The 23783-nt window shown below is 34.7% G+C and overlaps 4 protein-coding genes and 1 pseudogene across 8 annotated transcripts; 2 read left to right on the forward strand and 3 right to left on the reverse strand.

Annotated features, from left to right (window-relative positions):
• Positions 1-2627: 2627 nt before the first annotated feature.
• Positions 2628-3375, reverse strand: LOC140968589 (stellacyanin-like). Its single transcript, XM_073429607.1, has 2 exons — positions 3216-3375; positions 2628-2977 (listed from the first exon to the last, which is right to left on the reverse strand). Exons 1-2 carry the CDS (start codon positions 3373-3375, stop codon positions 2628-2630), a joined length of 510 nt encoding a protein of 169 aa, XP_073285708.1.
• A 1966-nt stretch (positions 3376-5341) lies between these two features.
• Positions 5342-11765, reverse strand: LOC140968449 (protein TPX2-like). 4 transcript variants are annotated; one of them, XM_073429393.1, is made up of 18 exons: positions 11295-11765; positions 10657-10812; positions 9932-10021; positions 9491-9623; positions 9080-9185; positions 8674-8730; positions 8459-8544; positions 8258-8333; positions 8115-8174; positions 7932-8018; positions 7085-7143; positions 6744-6822; positions 6611-6676; positions 6459-6521; positions 6166-6243; positions 6033-6077; positions 5801-5904; positions 5342-5729 (listed from the first exon to the last, which is right to left on the reverse strand). In XM_073429393.1, the coding sequence occupies exons 1-18, from the start codon at positions 11485-11487 to the stop codon at positions 5711-5713; spliced, it is 1557 nt and encodes a 518-aa protein (XP_073285494.1). In that variant the 5' UTR covers positions 11488-11765; the 3' UTR covers positions 5342-5710. The 4 variants fall into 4 exon arrangements, with proteins under 4 accessions (XP_073285494.1, XP_073285495.1, XP_073285493.1 ...); XM_073429394.1 differs by having other exon boundaries at positions 5342-5601; positions 9080-9191; XM_073429392.1 differs by having other exon boundaries at positions 9080-9191.
• Positions 11766-12021: 256 nt separating this feature from the next.
• On the forward strand, positions 12022-13575 carry LOC140968590 (1-aminocyclopropane-1-carboxylate synthase 6-like; annotated as a pseudogene).
• A 92-nt stretch (positions 13576-13667) lies between these two features.
• LOC140968549 (uncharacterized) lies at positions 13668-18066 on the reverse strand. Its single transcript, XM_073429558.1, has 4 exons — positions 17452-18066; positions 15606-15842; positions 15315-15532; positions 13668-14124 (listed from the first exon to the last, which is right to left on the reverse strand). Exons 1-4 carry the CDS (start codon positions 17698-17700, stop codon positions 13944-13946), a joined length of 885 nt encoding a protein of 294 aa, XP_073285659.1. The 5' UTR covers positions 17701-18066; the 3' UTR covers positions 13668-13943.
• A 2266-nt stretch (positions 18067-20332) lies between these two features.
• Positions 20333-23571, forward strand: LOC140968433 (uncharacterized). Of its 2 annotated transcripts, XR_012173775.1 has the most exons (5): positions 20334-20742; positions 21313-21391; positions 21700-21768; positions 22862-23033; positions 23254-23571. XR_012173775.1 is itself a non-coding variant. In XM_073429373.1 (4 exons), the coding sequence occupies exons 1-4, from the start codon at positions 20423-20425 to the stop codon at positions 22967-22969; spliced, it is 576 nt and encodes a 191-aa protein (XP_073285474.1). In that variant the 5' UTR covers positions 20333-20422; the 3' UTR covers positions 22970-23200. The 2 variants fall into 2 exon arrangements, 1 of the variants encoding a protein (XP_073285474.1); XM_073429373.1 differs by lacking the exon at positions 23254-23571 and having other exon boundaries at positions 20333-20742; positions 22862-23200.
• Positions 23572-23783: the final 212 nt, after the last annotated feature.

The following is a 23783-nucleotide window of genomic DNA, read 5'->3' on the forward strand; positions in this document are numbered from 1 at the left end:
GTGTGTGATAAAAGTCAAATGTGTTGTAACATATTAAAATTATATCTATATATATTACCTTTGATACTAAGATACTTAAATTTATAAATGACTAGTAAAAAAGTTCGCGCATCTCCTTTAGAAACTTGAAACGATTGGTACTATTAAAGTAATAAAATTACAATAACTAATTGTGAACCTCATATTGTAATTTTTTTTATTACAATAATATCTTGATAATCTCACGGAACAGACATAATAAATGGAGTTTAGCAATTTTCGATGCAAATACTCAATGTGTCTCATATTTAGGAAAAATAATATTATTTTGATTTACTTTCCAACAATTTATTATTCAATTAAAACATTCATTAAATAAGGAGAAAAAAGAATTATTTTTTTAAAATTTACCTTTCAAATACTTTCTTAATGCGTGTGAAAAGTGAAAAAAAATACAAACCTAAATATATGAGACGATATAATTTTTTATTATCATATTTGTCAAACCAATTATGAATCAAATTCACCAGACTGTAAGGACTCGGCTGGATCATTGTCATATATGCCTTAAATTCGAGAATCAAAACCGAGGCCTTGTTCAAGGTAACCAAACTTGAATAATTATAAGAATTTAAAGCGTGATCAAGATCTTATATGCAGCAATGACAGCAACCATCAAGCCCAAAGATTTCAATGGATAGATTTCATTGGCAGAAGACGAAGGGGGCGGCGGGATAGTAAACCATGGCGTGGGCGTGGGCGTGGGGGCGGGAGTGGGCCCCTGTTTCCATGCAGGCGTGGGTGTGGGTGTGGGTGTGGGTGTGGGTGTGGGTGAGGGTGTGGGAGTCGGCCCCTGGACGGAAACGGTGATGGAGAGCTGCATCCCTTTGGAGCAATGGTCACCAATTCCACAAATGTACCACTTGTTCCCTGGGGTGGCGAGGGTAATAACGTCGTGTCCGCTGGTTAAAGCCTTGTTTGATGAGTTGCTAGACATGCAATGCTTGAACTCGGATCCATTCACTTTCAGTATATTGTGGACTCCTTCTTTGTACATGAACACTGCAATCAAAATAATATTATTATTTGTTCAAATTAATAATAACAATGATGCTAATACTAATAAGAAGAATAATAGTATATATATCATGTGCCTGCTGTCTAAACCAATGCTTCGATACCATTGAACTCCCCCAATTTACCTTAACATTTACGAATTGGAAAGATAATCGAACCATAACTTAATTATAGACACAAATTTTTCAATGAACAAACCAAGAAAAATGAAAAACTTTGAACTTAAATTCGCGTACTGATAGTGTCGCCGACGTAAAATTCTTTGCCCTTAGCCCAAGCAGTGTAATCGACCCCTAGTGTCCAACCATCGTTGTCTCCAACCACATAATTGGTAGCCAAAGTCGGAGCAACCGCTGTTGCGACGACGACCACGATCAAGAAAGCTTTAGAGGCCATTAATTAAGAAACTGTTTCTTGATCAAAGTCCTTGGCTAGCTAATTAGCTTGAATTGTATTCAGTTAGTTTTTTCTGATTGCTGGGGCTGATGAGTTTAGAATTTATAATGTACGTACACAGTGAATTCTGTGGTTTAAGAAATTGAACATCAGGTGCCGGCTGACAGCTGCTGCATCATTGTTTTGCGATCCTAAAAACTTCCTCTTAACAATGTAAATGACAGCACACTCTGGCATTAATAATAGGTTCCACATGGGCACTTCTAGCTTTTCACGCATTAAAACTGTCCATTTCGAATTAAACAAAATTCACAGGTCTTTTCTCATTATTCAATCTAAATTCCTAATACTAAGCCAGTTAGATAAATTTGAATGGCTTCTCTTTTTTTACAAAAAAAAAAAAAAGGATTCGGTTTAAAGAGAAAACCAGACCAAATTTTTTGGCGTTTTCACTTTTATTTTTAGGTATTGGTGATTATGAGGTGATGATTTATGAAACATGAGTTGTAATTTAACCTACATAAGTTATAAGTATATTCTTACAGCTTTTATAATTCATATTATATTTAATTACGTACCTATTTTAATCTTGGTAGTGCATATTTATATTATATATTTATAAAAATTATTCACTTATGTTGCTTGATAAATCGATTAGATTTTTTGCATGATTCATTAGGCTGTAGTGAATCTCGTTCATTAGAATGAACGATACCAGTTTTCCAAATCCCGGGATTTATCCAACGACATAAGTTGGCGATCTGGTAAATCAACGTGAACAATGTAAGTCTGTAAAGAATCATTTAATTTGCTATTGCTGAAGATATTTGGATGAAGAGGAAGAACAAATGGGATTTGAGACATGTTGATTTCTAGCTATGATGCTTTAGGATAGAAGGATTACAGTTGACAAATATTGAGAAATGATGAAAATATTCTAAAATAAAGAAGTTTGCCGCTAAAATTGTGTTCCATGCGAAACCCTACGTACGAAGGTTATGGATAAAAAGTATCATCAAGACCAATCGTCTTTTATTTCATAAAAAAATTGATATCTTTTGCTTCCAAACACAACACCAAACAGTTACATTGCATGTTATTATTATATGTGGCAACATTTCTTGTCTAATGACAACAGACAAAAAAAACTCTAAATGGAGTTGAACTAACAAAGTTTAGGCCATGATCATCTTATATGCAGCAAAGAAAGCAACCATCAACACCAAAGATTTCAATGGAGAAATGTCAATGGCCGAAGACGAAGGGGGCGGCGGGGCAGTAAACCATGGCTTGGGCGTGGGGGCAGGTGCAGGAGCCGGTTCCTGGACGGTGATGGAGAGTTGCATTCCGTTGGAGCAATGTTCACCAATTCCACAAATGTACCATTTCTTCCCTGGGGTGGCGAGGTTAATAACGTCGTGTCCGTTGGTTAAAGCCTTGTTTGATGAGTTGGTAGACTTGCACTGCTTGAAGTCGGATCCATTCACTTTCTGTACATTGTGGACTCCCTCCTTGTACATGAACACTGCAATCAACAATATTATTATTTGTTCATATATATAATTATATTATATCATGTTTTATTTGAAAAGAGTGTTCATTTTAATTAGATTAAAAAAATAGACTACGTGCCTGCTGTCTAAACTAATGCTATGATATCGTTGAAGTACCCAACATACCTTAACATTTACGAAATGGAATTATTGAACCATATTCCGAACAAACCAAGAAAAAATAAAAACTTTGAACTTAAATTCACGTACTGAGAGTGTCGCCAACGTAAAAATCTTTGCCCTTGGCCCAATCGGCGTAATTGACTCCTAGTTTCCAACCATCGTTGTCTCCAACCATATAATCAGTAGCCAAAGTCGGAGCAACCACGGATGCCACGATTACCGCGATCAAGAAAGCTTTAGATGCCATTAAGAAACTGTTTCTTGATCAAAGGCCTTGGCTAGCTAGCCTGAATTGAGTTGTATTCAGTTAGTTTTTCTGATTGGTGGCGTTGATGAATTAGAGCATTTATAATGTACGTACGTAGTGAATTTCTGTGGTTAAGAATTAAACATCAGGTGCCGGCTGACAGCTGCTGCTTCATTGTTTCCTGCTCCAAGAAATTTCCTCCTAACAATGCAAATGGCGGCACACACTAACAATAATTCTATATTAGGTTCCATATGGGCACTTTTTGCTTTTCACGCATTAAAACTGTCGATTTCGAATCAAACAAAAATCTCTTTTTTTTTTTTTTTTTTTTTTTTTTTTTTTTTTTTTTTNGTTCATGCTGAATATTAAGCCAACTAGATAAATTTGAATGGCATTTTTTTATTTACAAAAAAGAGAGGGGGAATTCGGTTTAACCTACTAAGTTATAAGCATATTCTTACAGGCTTTATAATTCATATTATATTTAGTTACCTACCTATTTTTTATAATCTTGGTAGTGTATATTTATGTTATTTATAAAAATTACTCACTTTTAAAATATCTTGCTTGACACTTTGATTAGAATTTTGCATGATTCATTAGGATGTAGTGATCATATTGAGGCCGCCAATGCCCGAGTAAATTTTTATAAATTCTATGGAGATTTTGATATTTGCAAAACTCAAAATTTTCGTTGGGATTTGTAAATTTAAAAGACCATGTTCTAGAAAAAATTTACGGAAATTAAAATAAATATGTGATAGAAGTATCAAAAATTTGAAATAGAATTGGATTTTGTTTTGATTTTCAATATATAAAATAAACACAAAATCTTATTAGATCACAGTCAATTTTATAAAACGAATATCTAATCTGATTCGATACATACAAATATTATTTTTTTACTGCAAGTATATACCGAGTCGACCTGTTATAGATCAGACCATCTCATAGTATATCCGTAGGATATGCTTTCTAGCCATATAGAAATGATCATTAATAATTATCTTAGTAGATCATCAGACCAAAAGACTCCCCGGCCCAATCATTCCCCATTCACAATATGATTACAAAAGACTCTAATTTTAAAACAAAACAAATTGTTTTAACTAATTATCGGGATCAATCTTTTTAATTATTACAAATCTCACCAAGAATCACCCCTAATTAAATAATAATAATAATAATAGTAATTATTCTAATTAATTATGGTAAATCTTATAAAAAAATCATATCGATCAAAACTAATTATAAACTACTCAAAATTGTTAATTACATTACTTAAATTTAGAAAATATCACCTACAAATAAGAATTTACATGTATGCAACGTGCATGTACGGCTAGATATTAGATAAGAAATTATTTAACTTAACATGCATATTTGGTGGCATGCAAATCCAGTGTTGTGCTAATTGTGTACCTTCTCCATGGATCGATCCAATACACGGAAACTGTGTTCTTTTATTCAACAATGCAAAAAGTCATGGCTAATCAAATGGTTCATGTTCTAGTTGGTCGACGTTTACTTAAAATTAACAATTTTGTCTTTGAAGCTTCAATTCCTTTGTTTCTACAAAAAGTTTTTAAGATTTGACTTGATGAAGAGCTAATGCAAGCTATGATTTTGTTTTATTAACTCAAAAATACACAAAAATTGTGTAAATGATCCAGCGAACTTTACATTTTAAAAATGACATTCATTCGCGCATATTTTTATTTATTTTTAAAGTCACATTTGACCAGCATCATTGATCCAAATACCCAATTCAATGTTCTCATAGCCATAAAAGTTAGTAATAATCTTGACCTGACCAATTTTTTTCTATAAAGATAGATGTGATGTTTAGACAGAGCAAGTTTGACTTTGGAAAAGCAGAATTACGAAGGCATGTGTAGTTTCGGACAGCATGCCTTTCGGCAAGACTTAACTTCCTATCGTGTTATAATATGCACAGCACAGCTTAACCATGACGTTCTTGATCTTTGTTTTATAACTGCACTTTTCCCGTCAAACTAGTGTTTGAGGCTAACTGCAACATAAACTTTCATATGTAAAAAGAGTGTTCCGCCTATACATTTTATTTGTGGATCAGGAGAAAGTTCACATTTGAAACTGTATATTCCAATGGTAACGATCACTTGGGAAAAATATCAGCATCTCTGTATGGTAATCTACATTCAGAGTATGTTCAGGGATTGCCATCCGTCTGAGCTTCAGATTCTGACCAGATATAATGGTTGTATCAGTATTCGGACATAGACTCATTGCCAACTTCAATCAGATCGCCGGAATTTTTCAAAATCGCCGATAATGTTCCCCCTTCAAACCTTCAGCGAACACTGTTACTCCTGAAGTACCATCTTATAAGTATAAATGAACAAGAACTATGTCTAAGAATATAAAGGATAGATCAAGTTACCAGTTAAAGCAAGACGCAGCATAGACTTCAATTTTTTCAGCTTCAACACCAATATGCTGCTTTCCAACAAGCACAGGCAGTCTCGCTTTTGATGGTTGTTTTATCTGTTAAAGAACACAACATCGCGGCATTTTGTAAGAGCACGAGACAAATTCTTCAAGGAAAGCCTATTGTCGATGGATTAACTTTGTTCAATGATATTTAAAGTATGTGAGAGGGAGCCATTCAATACCTCATTTCCTTTTTGGAAGCAACCCCATCTGTTCTCTTTTGAACCCTTGTAAAATATTATAGTATATTTAGTCAAACTCAACAATATGACATGATTTTGATTTCTTAACATGACAAAGGAAACCTCAGGGAACCTTGGCTGATGTGTTGATGGAACGTGGCAGTTTAGACTCATGATTAGCAGTTTGTTGTGTTTCAGTCACTAATGAGAGCTAGTTCAGAAAGAGAAAAAGATTAATCAAATAATGTGCAGTTTCCTTCAATGATTTACAAGATCGGTGACTAAATAAAATTACAGTAATTGCACGAGACAGTCCAGAAATTCAGAGCATTAGTATGTTAATTTCTTGGAAACGTTCGCACAGGAGTAGTTTGGAAGAGCGAAGTTAACATGATCCAGCAAGTAGACAGCAGTATATCAATTTACCTTGTTGAAAAGTTCAATTGGAGGATTATGATTAAATCTCTTCTCCGTTTGGAAATTAAATTCCTGTGACATTGACAAGACTATATTTAGTGGTGGCACTTCAACATAATAGGAATCCTTAGATTATAGAACTGAATTTTCATGGCAATTACCAACGGCACAGTTGTATCTTTCTTACTATTTCGGAAAACTCCAAAAGTGCCCTTGCTCGTCAATATCTACAAGTATAAAGAATCACATTTAAGATGTTTACCTAAAGTATGATACTTGATTCAGAGAGAGTACCTTCTTATTTAGGGGAAGAGCTTTGAAGCCACAAGATGACTCACAAACCTCTGGCCTTGAAGCATTTACATGGATGGGTCTGCAAGCACAAACAGTTTAAACAACAAGAAATTCAACTGTACAATAAGAACATGTTCACAAAATCAAGGAATAAACTACACAGCAGTAACGCAGGCAGCAATGAGACTATATCATAGAAAAGACAGGCATTGCTGTGGACATCTCAGGTTTGAAGCATTAAACTTTGAATAACTAACAAGGCATGCAGCTGTTGATGGCTGAGCAGTAGAAATGGAAAACTATGGCCTGAGGAACTCGATGGAAGGATCAACAAGTACTACCTTTCAGGCTCCCGGTTTCCTTGATCTGTGGTAATGTCAGTGGAATATTTGTGTGATGCCTGCGACAAAAAGTATTAAATTAATTTCACAGGCACACAATCTTAACCAGGATAAAATCCCTACATCAGCTTTAAGCAAGTTAATACTTAGGACACTCAACAAGGAAGAAAATAAAGATTTGATCACAGCCCATGGTGGGTCCATGAAGTTGGGAGAGTAACATAGACATAGACGTAACTAGAAATTTTTTATATGGTTGGCAAAATTTATTGCATATATATTAAAGCAATTTGTAACACATTATCGTCAATTAAGAGACAAAAGTTAAAAAATTTAAAACTACACGGTAGAAAATAGAATCTTATCAAGTCTTGGCATGAAATCCCAATTAAGTTATATGATTAAAAAATAATCGTACAGTGAAATTGGAATATGTAAGTGCAAAGTTGATCCTCCTGAAATTGAAATCTAGTATCATGACTTTACGATTGAAATTTTATAGAAACGAGCGCTTGCCGTTTTACCAAAAACTATCGATGATGATGATGGTGCAATTGCTTTGAAAATTTAATTTTAGCCGCAGTTAAAAGAAATCAAACATAATCGTATATTCTTATTTCGTAATATATTTTATAGTTGCTTTATGTCAAATTTCTAGTAGGCTTTGAAGCCTTATAAATTACTATATATGTTTAATTTAAATATATAGATAAACTAAGTTAGATTTGGAAATTTCTAGTGGGCAAGAGCCCACTTATGCCCCAACAGAGATACGTCTATAAACATCGACATATTAACAAACTTAATAAAACATGTCAATGTTTTGATTGAGTATACAATTAATAACCTTATAAGACTGATGGCCTGGGACTGAAAGTTTTGGAGCTACTGACTTGTGTAGCATCGCCCTCTCTGATGTCTTCAAGTGAAATTCCTTAGGCCAAATTTGCAAGGAAATGAGCACACAAATCAAATAAATAATTTCTCACAAGAAAATGCCAGAAAGACATAACTTTTTGCGAGCACTCACTTGAAAGTTTGGCATGACAGGAATGCTTCTTTTTGGAAGTAATGAAGGTGCCTCGAGAATCTAAAAATCAAGGACTTGAAAATTTTAAATAGTTATGTAGTTTGAAAGTATATGTGCTGCATTAATATGATTTAAATACTAACTTTCCTATTTAGAGGAAGAGCTTTGAACCTACGAACAGTGGAAGTTCCATTTTCAGATTCTTTACTAGTTTTTGGCCTGAAAATCGACAACCAAGCAGGACGCTCAGAACACTTATGAGTAATATACGAAATCTCCTGCAACAGCTCCTTTTTTGGGAGAAATGTCAGAATAGAAATGCTTCCTCGGTGGACCAAACCAACCTTGTCTTCAGAGACCGGTGTGAAGTTTCAAGATCCGGCTCTCTTGGAATAGTGATTCTTGTCTTGGTATGGTTTGTGATTCCATCCTGTCAAATCATTTAAAATAACTTAAGTTAACTGAGTGTTGTCTTTCAATTGTGAAGCTGTTCCGGTTGATTCTTGCATCATTGCATTGTAAAAAAAATGAGAGAGGTGAGACAATGTACACAGCATACCTGCTTTGGCACCTTATGGACAAAACTAATTTGCTGCAGCTGCTCTGCATCCACGACCTATTAAGTAAAGTGTTTAAGCTATTAAGAAACATAAAAGGAAAGAAACTCTTTGATTAGTCACTGAAAATTTCATCCAACTACAAACAACAGATTGACTAAAAGTAGTTTCCCTAGCATCGCCTTGATGGAAAGAAGATTTGTGATAGCAACCTCGTGTCTACCAGTTATCAACCGAGATTTAGTCCTAAAAAGAAACATTTTAGGTCATTTTACATGATAATCATCGGTACTTTTAATCATGAGGTATCTAGTTTGAAAACAACAGCTATAGAGAGCGAGAAAAAGAACATTCAAACAAGAGAACAAGAAATCCATGATGTTTAAGAGGGAAGAGATGAATATGTACCTTGCGGAGAAGACCACCCTCAAGCTTTTGCCTTTTCGCAGCATGATTCTCAATCCCAAAAGTGCAAACAGATCTTTTATCCATTTTCTCTACGGATGTATTTGACCTGGCACTTCAGGAATAAACGTCATATACCAATCTTGATACATGAGAAGCCCCATATGATGCATCCCCATAACAAACAAATTTTCTATCACTAATCAAATCTAGTGCTTCGCAAAATGAAGATTCGACTTTTTCGAAGAATCCCGGCATAACAAGGTTAGTTTTGAGTTTTCAAATCTCTTCTTTGACATGACACAACAAGTGACAAAATGAAGAGAAAAATCATAACAAAATTTTTGTAACAATCCTAACTAAAACGTAAATGCTACACAAAATAATACAATGGAATCAGAAGAGAATTATAACCTAGCATAACCAGCCTGGGGTGGATGATTTTGCTTGGCCAATTGGCTTGCTGTTGGCTTCAGAAGAGTTGAAGTTCTTGGAAAAGAAGGCTTCTTCGTTAACAATTTTGTGTAAGGTTTTGATTTAGTATAGCCTGACACATGATTGTTAACCTAGGTAAAGCAGTGAAAGTACAAATAGATATACAAATAAAAATACAGAAAGCCTGAAAAAAGAAAAACACACACACAAACACCCGAAAATAGAAAAACACCCACACACAAACTCTCACTGTTACGCAACAAAGGTGGTATATCTAAGATCTTTGACAAGAAAGCCTCATTGAATTTTAGATTTGGGTTAAATTAAGTCAAACCAAGGACATAAAGGATTAGAAAATGGTTAAAAAAGAACATAAGTGAACAATTTTACTACACAAAATCATCACAGAAAAAAGAAGACCTGAGGGTAGGTTTTTAGACGGATTCTGACGCTTTGTCCTGCTGCCAATTTGTAGAGAGTTGAAAGTTCCATAGGCCTTTCCATCAAAATCTATGAAAAGAATATAAAAGATAGAATTAACCAATGGGTGATATCATGTCTTTTCTTATATCAAAAGATGTATCATGTGTTCTAGTTATTTGAAATTCAAACCAACAACACTATAATTGATTGAAGCAGAGTAGAACCAGTTATTTTTGTCCATGTTTTTTTGGAAGATGGACAAAAAGGACACTCAAGCGTTGAATACAGAAGAAACGCGGAAAAAACTAAAATTGCCTGTGACCACTCTATGCAGACCACTTTATTGACACCAAATCAAATTAAATCGATTGTCATGCTGAAAATAAGTAAATAGAATACTATCGTAGCAGTTCCTATAAGGGAACACTAAAAAAGAACAAGCCTCACCACCATGCCTAGAAGAGCTTTGTTCAAAACAGCAAAATGATATCATTGTTAGAATTTATACGAACCATTTAACGAGTTTGAACATATTCCAATAAATCCTTTTCTACCAGCAACATTCAATAAACTCGACATGAAACGAGATAGACACGTTATTGATTTAACCTATAGCATTGTTTTATCTATGTTTATTGAAAACCTAGCAGCCAACAGATAACATTGAGTCCTCCAACTATGATGAGGACAAAAGGATCATATGTCTATTTGAATAGGAGTACCTCTGTAATTTGTATCCACGACTGAAATTACTTCTTCGTCCTCAATATCTGAGACACACTCGGCCAGGTTCATGTTCTCCACACCTTTAGACTTGGGGGAGATACATATATTTTCCATCAACATTTCATCTCTTGGAACCAAGTTTGCCACGAAAGCTGAAAAAATGTACACAAAGATTGTCAAGTACAATGAAATGAAAACAAAGAGAAAGATAAAGAATACTCATTTCAATACATATTATGGCATTACTAATAATGAAAATAATATGAATATCATGATTAACCTTGATATAGCATTGAAATGATGATTTCGTTTTCTTTCAAAAAAATAAATAAATCATTCCCTTCAACCAACTTCTGTAAATTACACAGTACCCAATGGAAGTCTTGAAGACTGTAAAACAATCCGCTGCTGGTGCTAGTACCTCAAGCTTCAAAAAGCGTACTTTAGATGGGATTACCATAAAAGACACGAAACATTCAAAAATAATGCCAAGAAATAGCAGAAATCCCATATCCAGAACGAATAATGAGTTTTCAATTCGTCTACCACCGGGCAAGAGATAAAGAACCCCAACTTTCAGATTCGGTGATAGTTAACCGTAAATGAGAAATAGGAGAGTAATAAATATTATTACGGGAAGGTGGGTAGCTTCCGGCTGAGTGGAACCAGACTTCCGCTAGGCGCGCCTCCAGCGGTGACTCGAGCCGGGTGAAGTCGAAGAAGCGAGCGGCGTCGAACTCATAATCAAGGTCAATCTCATACACCGTGAACGTGCATTCCATCTCCTCATCCTGCTCGTACACAGTAACCTTGGCTACTTCTTCCATTTTTGGTTCGTTTCTCCCCGGCCTCGCGCCTCAGGAGAATCTATAAAGTGTTTTGGGGGAGAGCGATATGATGGGGAAAAAGCTGAAGTGTTGAAGCGAAGATTTCTTGAAATTCGAGAGAGAGAGAGAGAGTGAGTAGAGACAGGAAATTGTATGTATTTGGTTTTGTCAGAAGAGACGGGGGCATCAGGATCCGGAAATTTGAAACATAACGGATATGGGAGGATTCGCACCCAATAACCGGGTTATATGAACATCCTAATCAGTAACTATGAAACTTAAATTAAAAAAAATAGATTCAATATAGATTAAAAAAAATTACAACAAGTTTTAGTGGTAAAATACATTTTGTATCGAATAATTTATTTTATTAATTAGATTTGGCCTATAAATTTCAAATTATTATGATTTCGGTGTATTTTAAAGTGAATAAAAAAATGGATATCTGCATGTTCAAATCCGGGTTTTGAATGAGATGGTTTAATTGAGTATTTAATGGGGGAATTTTGAAAATTTGAAAATGAGGTTAGGGAAATGGGTCAGAATCCGGGTATTCGGGTACACATTCATTCGGACACTGGAATTCCGGCTTAGTGTGATGTTACGAAAGTACCCTCAACGGTTTAATTCGTTCGTCAGGTCCCATCATCAGATTTTAAAATGCAAGCATAGGATTGTCTTTGGTCTGAGACCCTATTTTTAATATAATTTCCATACAGTCAACTCTATGGACTTACACCACTTGTTTTTTCCCAAGTATTTTAAATATGAAATGTTTTTATAATATAAGAAATAGGTTTCTGAATATTTTAATTTATATATCTAGAAATCCGAAGTTGTGGTACGTAAAATATATTTTTATCGGTTTAAATGTCGATATTTGTCATAAAATATAAGGGATCTATTTGTAAAAAAATAGAATAATGTCTCGGAAAAGATAATATCATTTATGTTTTAATTATTTAATTAACATAGAAATTATATACTGATTGATTTTATTTGTTAATTCAGTTATTGTCGGATTTGGTTCAATAGTGGCTTGTGGATTATGAGAAGGCACTGATTCTTGGTCGGGACTTGAGCATAACACTAGGATCGCTACATATCAGCCAGCCATTTGATGGGCTGTGGGATTTGAAAGTGGTACGTAATCATCCTGCAGTTTAGTTATATTCTGCAGCTTTTGACAGAGATCTCCTCTCATGTTTATGCTCTAACAATTGGTTTCTAATATTTGGATTTAAATTGGTATGTTTTGATCAAGTTAAATTTGAAGAACTTTTCCCATAGGCTGCCACAGTGCCGCGCTAATGCTTTAATATGCAGGCAGTGGCAGGCTTCATGTCTCCAGTCGTAGACAAACCGCTCCTTTTTAACCCGTAACAAATAATACTAACAACCGGTGTGCCTCCTGCAATTGAGATACTCATCTTTGCTCTCGCTGATCTCGAAAATCACCTGAGTAAGTCCTGTCACCTTTGCTGGAGTTGAGCAAAACTTAGTGATGCTAATTTATTTAGTCAAAACACTATTTTTTTTTTTTTTTGGCATAATGCAGCTTTGACGGTGATGTAACATGGCGAACTGGTGTGGAAATTATACCAGTTCCATGCCGAAGGCTAGACGGCTTCAATTAAGCATTACTGCTCTTGATCGAGAGCACTCAACCAAGCAAAGAAACGCAGCGTCAAAGTTTACGGGATGATAATATCCTACCCATCAAATCCTGTGGGAAACCTGTACAGTCTGAGAAACACTTCACGACCTCCTCGTATTCGCCACAGAAAAGAATATCCATATCATCTCCAATGAACTGTTAGTTGGATCAACACACTGGAGCGAAGAGTTCGTAAGCATAGCAGAAATCGCTGATACTGAGGAATATTATAAAAAACGAGTTCACATAGTATACGATCTGTCGAACGACCTTTCTCTTCGCACTTTTGAGAGCAGGGGTATCGTATACGTCCAACATAAATGTGATGTCTGCTGCCAAGAAACTAGCAAGATTTTCCTGTTTCAGTCCCAATCCAACATCTGCTTATTATCATTATTTTAGGAGATTATGACCTCTTATTTTGTGTATAACACGCCATCTTCAAAACGTACTCAAAACTTACTGCGCCAACTATCCAACCAAAGTTGTGATAATGAACACAGTGCCAAAAGATTTTTAAAAATGACAAATAAAACTCCCAATCAAATTGTTTTCTTTTTTTAAAAGAAAAAATATCCACCCAGATTTTGGAACGTGACATCATATTCATCATGAAAGATGAGAAAACATAGGTAAGAACATTAAAAATTCATTACACGGGATTTTTCGTCAGAAGTTTAGTAAAACCCGTTTCAAGATCCACATTCTTCATATTTTAAAATATACACACGCAAGCTCATCTTCTTGGGGACCGGTTCCCATCGAGAGCTTGATCCGCGTAGCCGGAAATTTCGAAAGATCACTGCAGCTGTAGCTCCTCTTCCTTCTGCAGTTCCCGGAGTCGCCTTTTAGCATATATGGTGACTATAACTGTTGCAGCCACAGTCGTGCAAAAGCCAAAGACATTGAAGATTATTTGAGGAGCCGACAGTGTGCGGTGATTGTGTGAAGCATCAGCTAAAGTTTTTATAAGTATGCCACTGCAAGTTGAACAAAACAAACACCCCATTAGTGTACAGGAAGTTCGAAATACCAGAAAAAATAGAGGCATAAGTTTGAGACTCATAACAAGTGTGTATAATCACATAAAAGAAGCTATACGAGCACGAAAGAGACCATGATCTGAAGATGGATGGACAAGGATTGTATTAGTTTAGCACGTCTAGGTAATTTATCTCCGTTTTTGAGGGGAAGGGTGTTTGCAATCCAATAAATCGATAAGATTTCATTTAAAAAAAAATAAAAGCACGGTTCCTAAACAAACTAGTGATGGAATGGAAAAGGTGTTTTAAAAATACTCGAGAAAGGACTTTTCCAGAAGCCAGAAAATGTAGTTTCTGACTTCTGTTTCTACTTTCTACATCTCCTCGAAACAAATTCATTTTTACTAAATATTATCTGAACATATTAAAATTGCTTTTTATAATTTTTTATTAAAAGATAACCAATTAGAAACCCAAGATTAATAAAATGTTTCCTTAAGGTTCTTTTATCCAATCTGACTCTGCTGAAAAAGAAATCTGGCAAGCTGAAGCTGATATATAGCAGGTCAGCGAGATAACACAGACCAACCTCATAAATCATGCTTCAAAATACATTTAATTTCTTTGATGTATTCCATCAAACAAGAAGATGCTAAGAACAAAGAAAAGTAGAACAGAAGACAAAATCAACATAAGAATAAGCTCTGTCCGATATATACATAACACACCCACAAAATATACAAATAAATTAAGCGGTGGGAAATTGATGTGCCACATATACAACTTCATAACAAGCAGTTTCACTACCTTTGGCAAGAAATCTCAACAATTCCTAGGGAGATAGTCATGCAGTATGTTCATCAGTCCAAAAGTACGTCAATGCATCTCCTGCATGTTGGATATGTGCTAAAACGATCTAGATGTGAATTTTAACTTTCTAAATGCAAGTTCACATAAAAAGATTCGACGCATTCATTAAATGAACAAAGAGGAATGCTTTGTTACCATAAAACAATATACTTAAGATTGAAATTCTCTAGCCGGAAGTTACTACAGGTGAACACCATACCGAAAGTGATGCATATACATTTAAAAACAGGTTTGTGAGTCAACTACAGGAATTATCAAATTTCTTCTAGCAAGAAATTAGAGAGAGAGAGAGAGAGAGAGAGAGAGAGAGTTCTTACGTGTAAAGTGCGACAAATACTTCTGGCACCATTCCTGTCAATGTCCCCAACAAGTAAGGACAGTACTTGACATCTGTAGCAACAGCACAGTAGTTGTACACGACATATGGAAAAGGAGAAATCCTAACCAGCGCAACGGCTCGGAACTGACTAAACCAATTTCCTTCACCTGCTAATCTTATGATAGAAGCTTTTTTGGGATGTCTTTCTAGCCAGACCTGTAGTAAAGAAACTTACGAACAATGTTGGGTAAAATTTCACGAAACAGAAAGGATATGCAAACATACATACTTGGATTTTACGATAGAAAAGTGACCCAAGGAAATACGGCAGAGAGACTCCAATGATCACTGCTCCCATGATAAGCAAAAATCCGTAACCATAACCAAAAGTGATTCCGGCCACCCACATGGATGGGGTAGAAGGTAAAAGAATAGATGGAAATATTGCCAGAGAACCAAATACAAGAAGTGCTAGTGTTCTGGTACTGAATGTTTCCCTCTCCCAATTTATGATGGGTATGATTTCCTAAAAAAAGCACATCAAACAATTATGCAATGCTAGATTCTAGAATGAAAATGGTCAAGAGACGCAATGAGAGAATAAAATGATTATATGTTACGAACTGAAATTGCACATGCTAAGCAACGTTTATCATGATGCAAGATGCTGAACAAAGGAAGACAATGTAACCTCATAAAGAATCTGTGAAAATGCTTTCTAAATGCAAGAGAGCAAGGGTCACTAGTGGGCTTAGTTGCCGCCAATCACCACCTCCTGAAAGAAGCTTTTGAGATTTTGAAATTTTGGATTTTTTTTAGGAATAATACTGGAATTTATATCAGTGCAAATCGTTTGTTACAAAGGACCCATACTGGTCGAGCAAAATGCGTAAAAAAACACTATGTGCCCACTCAACCCCCACCCAGAGGCAAAATACTGGAATTTGTATTTTTCTCATTGGAAGCTAATTTAAACGAGCAAAAAGGGCGTGTTCAAAACTTGTCTCAAAGAGCAAAGTGGCAATCACAAGCTGGATTAAGGCAAGGATTAAATTAAAAAAGAAGAAAACCAAGAAATGCAAGAATTGCAGGTCAATACAGTCCAAACACTGTTAAATCAAACTCCTATCACTTCACTAAAAGCTATAGCAGCAAGTAGCGATAGTGATAAACCAATCCACTTTAAACAGCGCTAACTTGTGACTAGTAGGAATGGAACAATAAATTTGGATATGATATCAATTGTAAGTCCAAAACATCCCAACATCCAAATTTCATAAGATCAATAATTCCCTCTCATCACCATTTCGTTTTCAGCTAAACAATAACACAATCAGCATATAAAACCTAAAAGTTTTTGGCGGTGTTCAAAACTGAAATGTCAAGGGAAAAAGGTTCCACTACAGAAAGACTTCAATAGTTGAAAAAGTTCTTCAATGAGCCACAATAACCAAGTAAGTCAATTCAATACATGCAAAAAATTTGAAGGCACCATCAGGCATCAATGTGATGAGAACATAATTCAACATCCAGGATCATACAAAATATATGTTAAAAAATTCTTCTGCGCGTATCAATATTGTTATAGCAAGAATGTCATAAGCAAAGACACTCATCTAAAAGTTTAATGCTTAAATTCTTTTTGAAATTTAACGACGCATCTTGCATTTTCATTCACTTTGGTATCATGTAGAAAATGGTGTCAGTTCATCCCCAATCTCGAAATGCTAGCTCCATCTCCACTCCGTAAAATCGAGGACAAAAGATTTTGAAAAATGCTGGGTAGATGGATAGATGTCATTCTACTACAGGGACAAGCTAGATTATACCACAAACCAACAACTCCATTATCATTAAATAAGAATAAGAAACTACTAAATTGGGGAATCTCAAGAGTAGGTACAAGACGTTGTCACGGCTACAGCTGCATATAAAGTTCAGCGATCCGCCTCATTCGATTAAGAATCAACATAAATACACACAAAAAATCACAAAAATAAGCATCTAACATCTTGACATGCCTGAACGAGAAAAATAATAAGCATGATTGCACGTATACACGGAGAATTTATATGAGTGAGTGTTGTGAGTGTTTAGATAAAAGACATTCTTGTGTAATTCCCAGGAAAGTCAACCTTATCCATGAAAAAGGGTCCGACCCATTTGAAGAAAACCGCACCCAAGAGGCTAACAAACAACACCACCAGCACCAGCTTGGCCCACCACCACAAAGACCACCACCACCCTCCACCGCTTCCACCACCACCGCAAGATGACGATGTTTCCGTCTCGCATATCGTCACCGCGTCACCACCACCCTCCTCTAATTTCGCGTAATCCCCTGCAAGCCTCGGATCCTCCTCGGCTACAACATTGTACGTCATCACACCCCGGAAATCGATTTTCTGATCAGAAAAAGAAAAAGACCCAATTCGACAATCCTCGAATAACGAAGAAATCACACGAATTGGGTCCCCGCCCGCCAACCACCCCCCAAAAACCAACAATTTGAGGGGTTTCCGGGTCTATCAGCAACGGTCAAATATATCCGTTCGCTCTGTTCAAAAATTCTTGTCAATAAATAACAATACAGAAAAGAATCTTCGGGCGGTAACGGAGGTGGAAGAGAGGAGAAACGTAGATTAAAAGAGAATGGTTCCGGAAAATGGGGAATTACGTTTTGCGGAGAGCAATATTCCCCTCGTCGGTTATGCAATACATGAGGGAAAAAGTGAACATGGGAAGATGAGAAACAAAGGAAAGCATTTGATATTTCAAGATATTAAAATTATTTCAATTTAGTTAATAATATATATCATACAATATAATGGAAATTCGAATATAACATCCCTAATTTCATTTTAAAAAAAATACTGAGAAATATACAAATCAAACTAAATATTTAATAAGAAATTGCTCAATATATTCACAGACAAAATTAGTAATTTAGACTAACCAATATACATAGTTTTAACGTTTCAAAAACAAATTTAGGATATCGTTTATGAGAGAAAATGAGATGATATTTGAATGAATATTCTCGTGTCATTTCTTATACTCGTGTTTGGTATTTTTCGATGAGAATTCACACAAAAAAAAAAATAATAATTGATTTTGATAGAAATCAAGATCTCATTTATGTAAGTAGGATTTATTATCATTGTTTAAATAGTAACCTCAAATAGAACAATTGAATTGGAAATTTTTTCATATATTAAATTAACAAATACTTTTGGTTTCCATATAAACAAAATTTATACATATAAACATGTACTATGTTTCCCTCTATTATAAAGATTGACATTGTTGGAGGAAGACTTGAATTTAGAAGATATTTGGTAGCTGTTAAAGTCAAGATTCCTTGCTTATTATATAATCTTTTCCTTATTATTGTTATTATTTTTTATAACGATTAAACTCATATTAATTATAATTTAAGGTCCATTAAGTGAATTATTGGGTTAATGCATTAGTCTTCAATTCAACATAAAATATCTTGTATGAAATACTCGTCTGATAAAATATTGGTAAGATCATTCGACTCGATCTCATGACTATTAAATATTCATTTATTTTACTAATTCAAACATTTTATCGAAGACAATGCTTTACAATTATTATTTTGGCCTCAAAAGACAAAATAATGAATTGAAAAGAATTTTATGGTGAAATGCATGTATCATTCGATAATATAAAATGTCACCACCATGAATTTATCTCCATTTAGACTATGGTTTTTTTAAAATAAAAAAAACAATTGTAGTATAAGATATAATGGTTTAAAACGAAAGTTCAACAACTTTTGTAAATTGTATTATATTATTGCGATTTTGATTGAATTGGGTGAGGGTATTTTTAAAGAATATTCTTTTTAATTTGAAAATCGGCCACATGCACGACACAATCACCCAATACGGACACGTGTAGGAAGGGGATGAAGGAAAGACTTTTGCTTTTTCATGTATGCTCTTCACCGTCACGCTTGGAATTGAGTGAAGACTTTCACGTCCCCCTCTATTTTGGTTTGGCGTTTTATATTTTACTAGTTATTATTTTGCACACGTGATGTGTAAATTTTTTTTTTATAATTATCGATAGATTAAAATTAAATTTGATAAATTATCGAAAAATTAAAGTGTTATTTGAATTGTTGTAATTAAAAAAATAAAAACAAAACATAAGAGCAAAATTAGAAAAGCAAAAAACTAACCAAGACACCATTTTTGTCTCTATCATAGAGATTCTTAATAATATAGTATAGATATTATAGATAGTATAGATTATTGATCAAATCCATTTTTTTTAAAAAAAAAATTATATAATACAAATGTTATATCACTTATATCTAATTCGACAAAATTCATTGTTTTTTATATAAATATTTTTTTTTTTTTTGTAAATATGAAGAGAGACAACTACGTTAATAAAGATATGATAACATATCGCAAGTTATTTTATATTTACGTTTGAATGATGTACATTTCTCAGCTGTTCTTGCCCCACCAAGATCACTTTTCATGCTAAACTTGGGGTTGTTGGACCTTACTTTTGTCTGGGTTTGATATAATATGATTTGATGCACGTATTTATTCATTTATTGATTAAATAATAAAATAATTTTTTTAAAAAAAAATAAAATTTATATTATCTACTCTAATTTTTGAAGATAGAGGGGACATAATAAGCTTTATTGGCAAGACAAAGTAGTTTTACATAATTGTTCATAATTGTTCTCCCTTCTAAAGAAGCGATTCCAACATATTTTTTGATAATAGCAAAAACAAAATGGTATATTGCATTTTTAATTTTAATAAAATTTCTTTTTTTTATTATATAAAATAGCGAAATAAATTTGATCAATTTTGTAAAAAAATTAATATTTGAATACACTATGACATACTAAATTCAATAGTGATATCATGGTTCGGGTTAGGAACCTTGGTTGTATTTTTCGAAAGGTCCTCCAACTTCAACCAAATTGGTAAATTTGCATTACTTTTTTCCAAATCAGTCCCTCTTAGTCTTTCGCTTTTCAGTCTTCATCGCCTCTCGTTTCAGTATATGGTGCTCGTTCACACTTTCGAAAGCCTCTAAACTGAAAGGAAAATGGAAATTCTAGGCTGTCTTTGTCTTCCAAAACCGATCATCTTCCGAAAATTCAAGCAAGCCCACGTCCCTTCACATGCAATTTCATCGAAATTTGACAATTTTGCTGTCAAAAGATCTCAACATACAACTGGAAGTCCCATTTGTGCGCACTTTCAACAGAGCCCGAAAGCCAATGCCCTTTGGATAGGAGCTGCTGGAATTGCTTTGATTTCCCTCGTGGGACCCTCGAATGCCGTGGAGTCTCCATTTTTTAGTGAACCTTCCAATGCTCTCTCTTTGCCCACCTGGGCTATTCATGTTTCCAGTGTTGCTGAATGGTAATGATGTTTCAGTGTATAAAGAATCAATTTTTAACAGTTACCTTCAAAATATGGGCTTGCTAATAAGCTTGAGATTTCTTTTAGTTCTCTCGATGGGACGTCACATTGCCATTGGTGGTTACTAAGAGCCGGGTAGCGGAGCGTATGACCCGAGAAAAGATTACCGTTAGTTTTATATCGATAATCTGGCCCTTTATGATATTTGAAGCTAGATTAAGTTGCATATTCTGATAACTAGTGAGAGAAAGCGATGTACTTCCGCGAACATCTACTCGAAGGTGTGGGTGATGTCGTGTGTTCTACACCGGGTCCATAATAAAATTTGGAGTGGCTATTGAGCTCGAGGGTCTCTCCCACCTAGAAAGCTTCGTTTTTGTTTTGAGCTCTCATTTTGAGCCAATGGCCTAACAACTTTATTTGGCGGCAAGAAATTAACTAGCGAAAGTAAAATTTGCAAGATGCTAATGCATAGACCCATATTTCATAATGCTGGCCGTACTTGAAGCGTTTCTGACTTTCTGTGCTGTCTTGATTCTGTTGTATGACTTGGTTTTCTTTCAATAAAAGGGTCATTGCGATGGCTTTGGTATGGCAATACGGGGAGAAATCTGGGTTTGAATCTTGGAAGGGTCTCTCTTGGGGAATGGTGAATTATGCTTCCCTTTCTTGTGTATTTGATCGTGTTTGTGGAGATTCATGCACTAGTACATCTTCGAATGTATTTTGTGCATCAGATTTAAATTTGAAGCCTTTGGTTGCATTCGAACCCAACTCATAGTCTATCGAAGTAGTGAAGTTCGATTTTCTCATAAAGATATATAGTTTTTGTTGTCCTCCGAGAAAAAATTGTTTTTGGTTAAAACAGTATGTTTACCCTGCAATGTGTTTTGGTTGTGGGTGATTTTTGAAGTTCGTTATTACAGATTTTGACATGCATTCTACCTATTTTGTTAGGTACCCCTATTGGGTGGTGCCTTCTGCGCATGTACATGGCATTTCTTTTATAACTCAGAGTCACTTGAGGTAAAATATTTTCATGGGGCTTTAAAAAAGTTACATTGTAGGGATCAAGTTTGCTTAATGCAGGTTTATACTTGTTAGTTGCTATCCATCATTATACTTGATCAGTTTTTAGGTCGTGAGAAAGAATGAAGTAATGGAATTACAAAAATAGTAGAGGCTAAAGATCATTTCGGTGATGTTCACAAGAGTTAGATTTATACCAGAGCTTAAAGATTTGCCATATTTAAGAATTAACTTTAGAGCAATTTCTTTTTAACATCTGGAAAATGAGGATTCTAAGGAACTTCTCTTCTCGTTTGGTTAAAGTATGTGAGGATCATGAATGAAACAGTTGTGTTTTCAACTGTTGGTCCCATTGCTAGACTTCTTTGATAGCATAAATTTTCTTTCAATGATTCCTGAATCATCTGTTCAAGGTTTTGGCTGGGTAACCAATCGATTAGATTTTTTAAATCTTGATGGTGCTTAAAGGCTTCAGGACCTAGTTTAGGAATCTCAAGAAGCTTAAAAGTTTGTGCTGACATAATGTCCCTAGGAACATTTCCACAACTGATATTCTTCATGGTTTAGTCATTAGTGTCATTGATCTAGTATCTAGTAAAGTGTGCCACACTTGATGATAAATGACGTAGGGGTTTCATGTGCTGCCGGAACTTATATGCTTTGGAAGAACAAAATATTATGAAAATTCATGGTGGTAATCAATTACTTTAAAAACAATTCTTACTATATTTAGTAAATGATACCCAATGAATCATGTTATCACCTAACAATGTATGTCATGGGATGATGCACAAAATGTATCACGGACCAGCTAGCACAATTAAACACTAATACTGTGCATTCCTTCAAACATCTCCAATCCTTGTTTCATTTGGTTGACTCAATGGTTGAATTGTGTCGGATAGTTGGAGACAGTCGCTTGTTTAGGATCTAGTTAATTAGCAAATTATTAAAAGACGTGATTAGTACTCTGCATTCTAGACACCTTTACTTTTGTTGCTGGATGTTTATATACCATGTTCTTATCTCCATGAAATCCTATTTCTTCAACGTGCACTTAAAATTGTGAATTCTCTTCTATGTTTTATAGATCTTGGTAGCGCTTCAAGCTGCTTTGACTGTCGTTGGTAATGTGACAATGTCCATTGCTGCATACAAAATCTACATCTCGTCACAAGAAAGCTCCAAGAACTCCTGAAACCAGTAATCTCTACTCACAGATGCAACTGCAGATCCATTATTCCGATCTTGGAGTCTCAATGGTAATTCCTTTCTTTGGATGAAAGCTGATATGCAGGGTTGTATGAAACTAATCGACTACTTTTCTTATGTCATGATGAATGTAAAGCCAGAACTCGACACTAGCTGGCATGTCATTCTGAATCTTTTTACTCTTCAATCGTTAGGTTGTGAAGATAATTTCTTTTTTTTCTGCGTTTTTTGGAAGATACATGAGTCCATGACAGTGATTTCCATTTCTAGGAAGCTAGATCTTGAAGAGACCGGAATTTTTTTTTTCTTTCGTATGCCAAAGGGATGGAAGCTGTATTCACAGAAAGTCAGAAACGGGGTTCCTCCGCAACAATGGTTGCTGAATTGACCAATCAAGTCTATTTTTATTATAATCTTTGAAAAAAAAAATTCACTGTAAGATTTATTAGTTTAACAGATGTCTTAAGTTGTGATCCCCAACTCTAATTATCATAATTACTTTTTTTTCGGATTAACTCAAGAAATAGGCGAAGATGGACATTTTTACATGCTAATTCCATGTAATTTTACGCAACGAATTCAATATTATTCTTGGAAAAATGTTTAGGGGTCACCATGCAATTCACCATAAATTCGGTATGTTAAATTTTTTTTTTATTTAAGAATGTAGAGCTGATTATTGATGAAGATTTATTTTTATCACTGCATTCTGTTGTAAAGAAGACGGTTATAAAGAATTTGATTAGTGATGCCTCTTTTGGAATTTGGTAAAATATCTACTTCTTTTAAAAAAATGTGCA

This window comes from Primulina huaijiensis, unplaced genomic scaffold (genome assembly GCF_012295235.1).
Source record: "Primulina huaijiensis isolate GDHJ02 unplaced genomic scaffold, ASM1229523v2 scaffold37281, whole genome shotgun sequence".
NCBI classification, from domain to species: domain Eukaryota; kingdom Viridiplantae; phylum Streptophyta; class Magnoliopsida; order Lamiales; family Gesneriaceae; genus Primulina; species Primulina huaijiensis.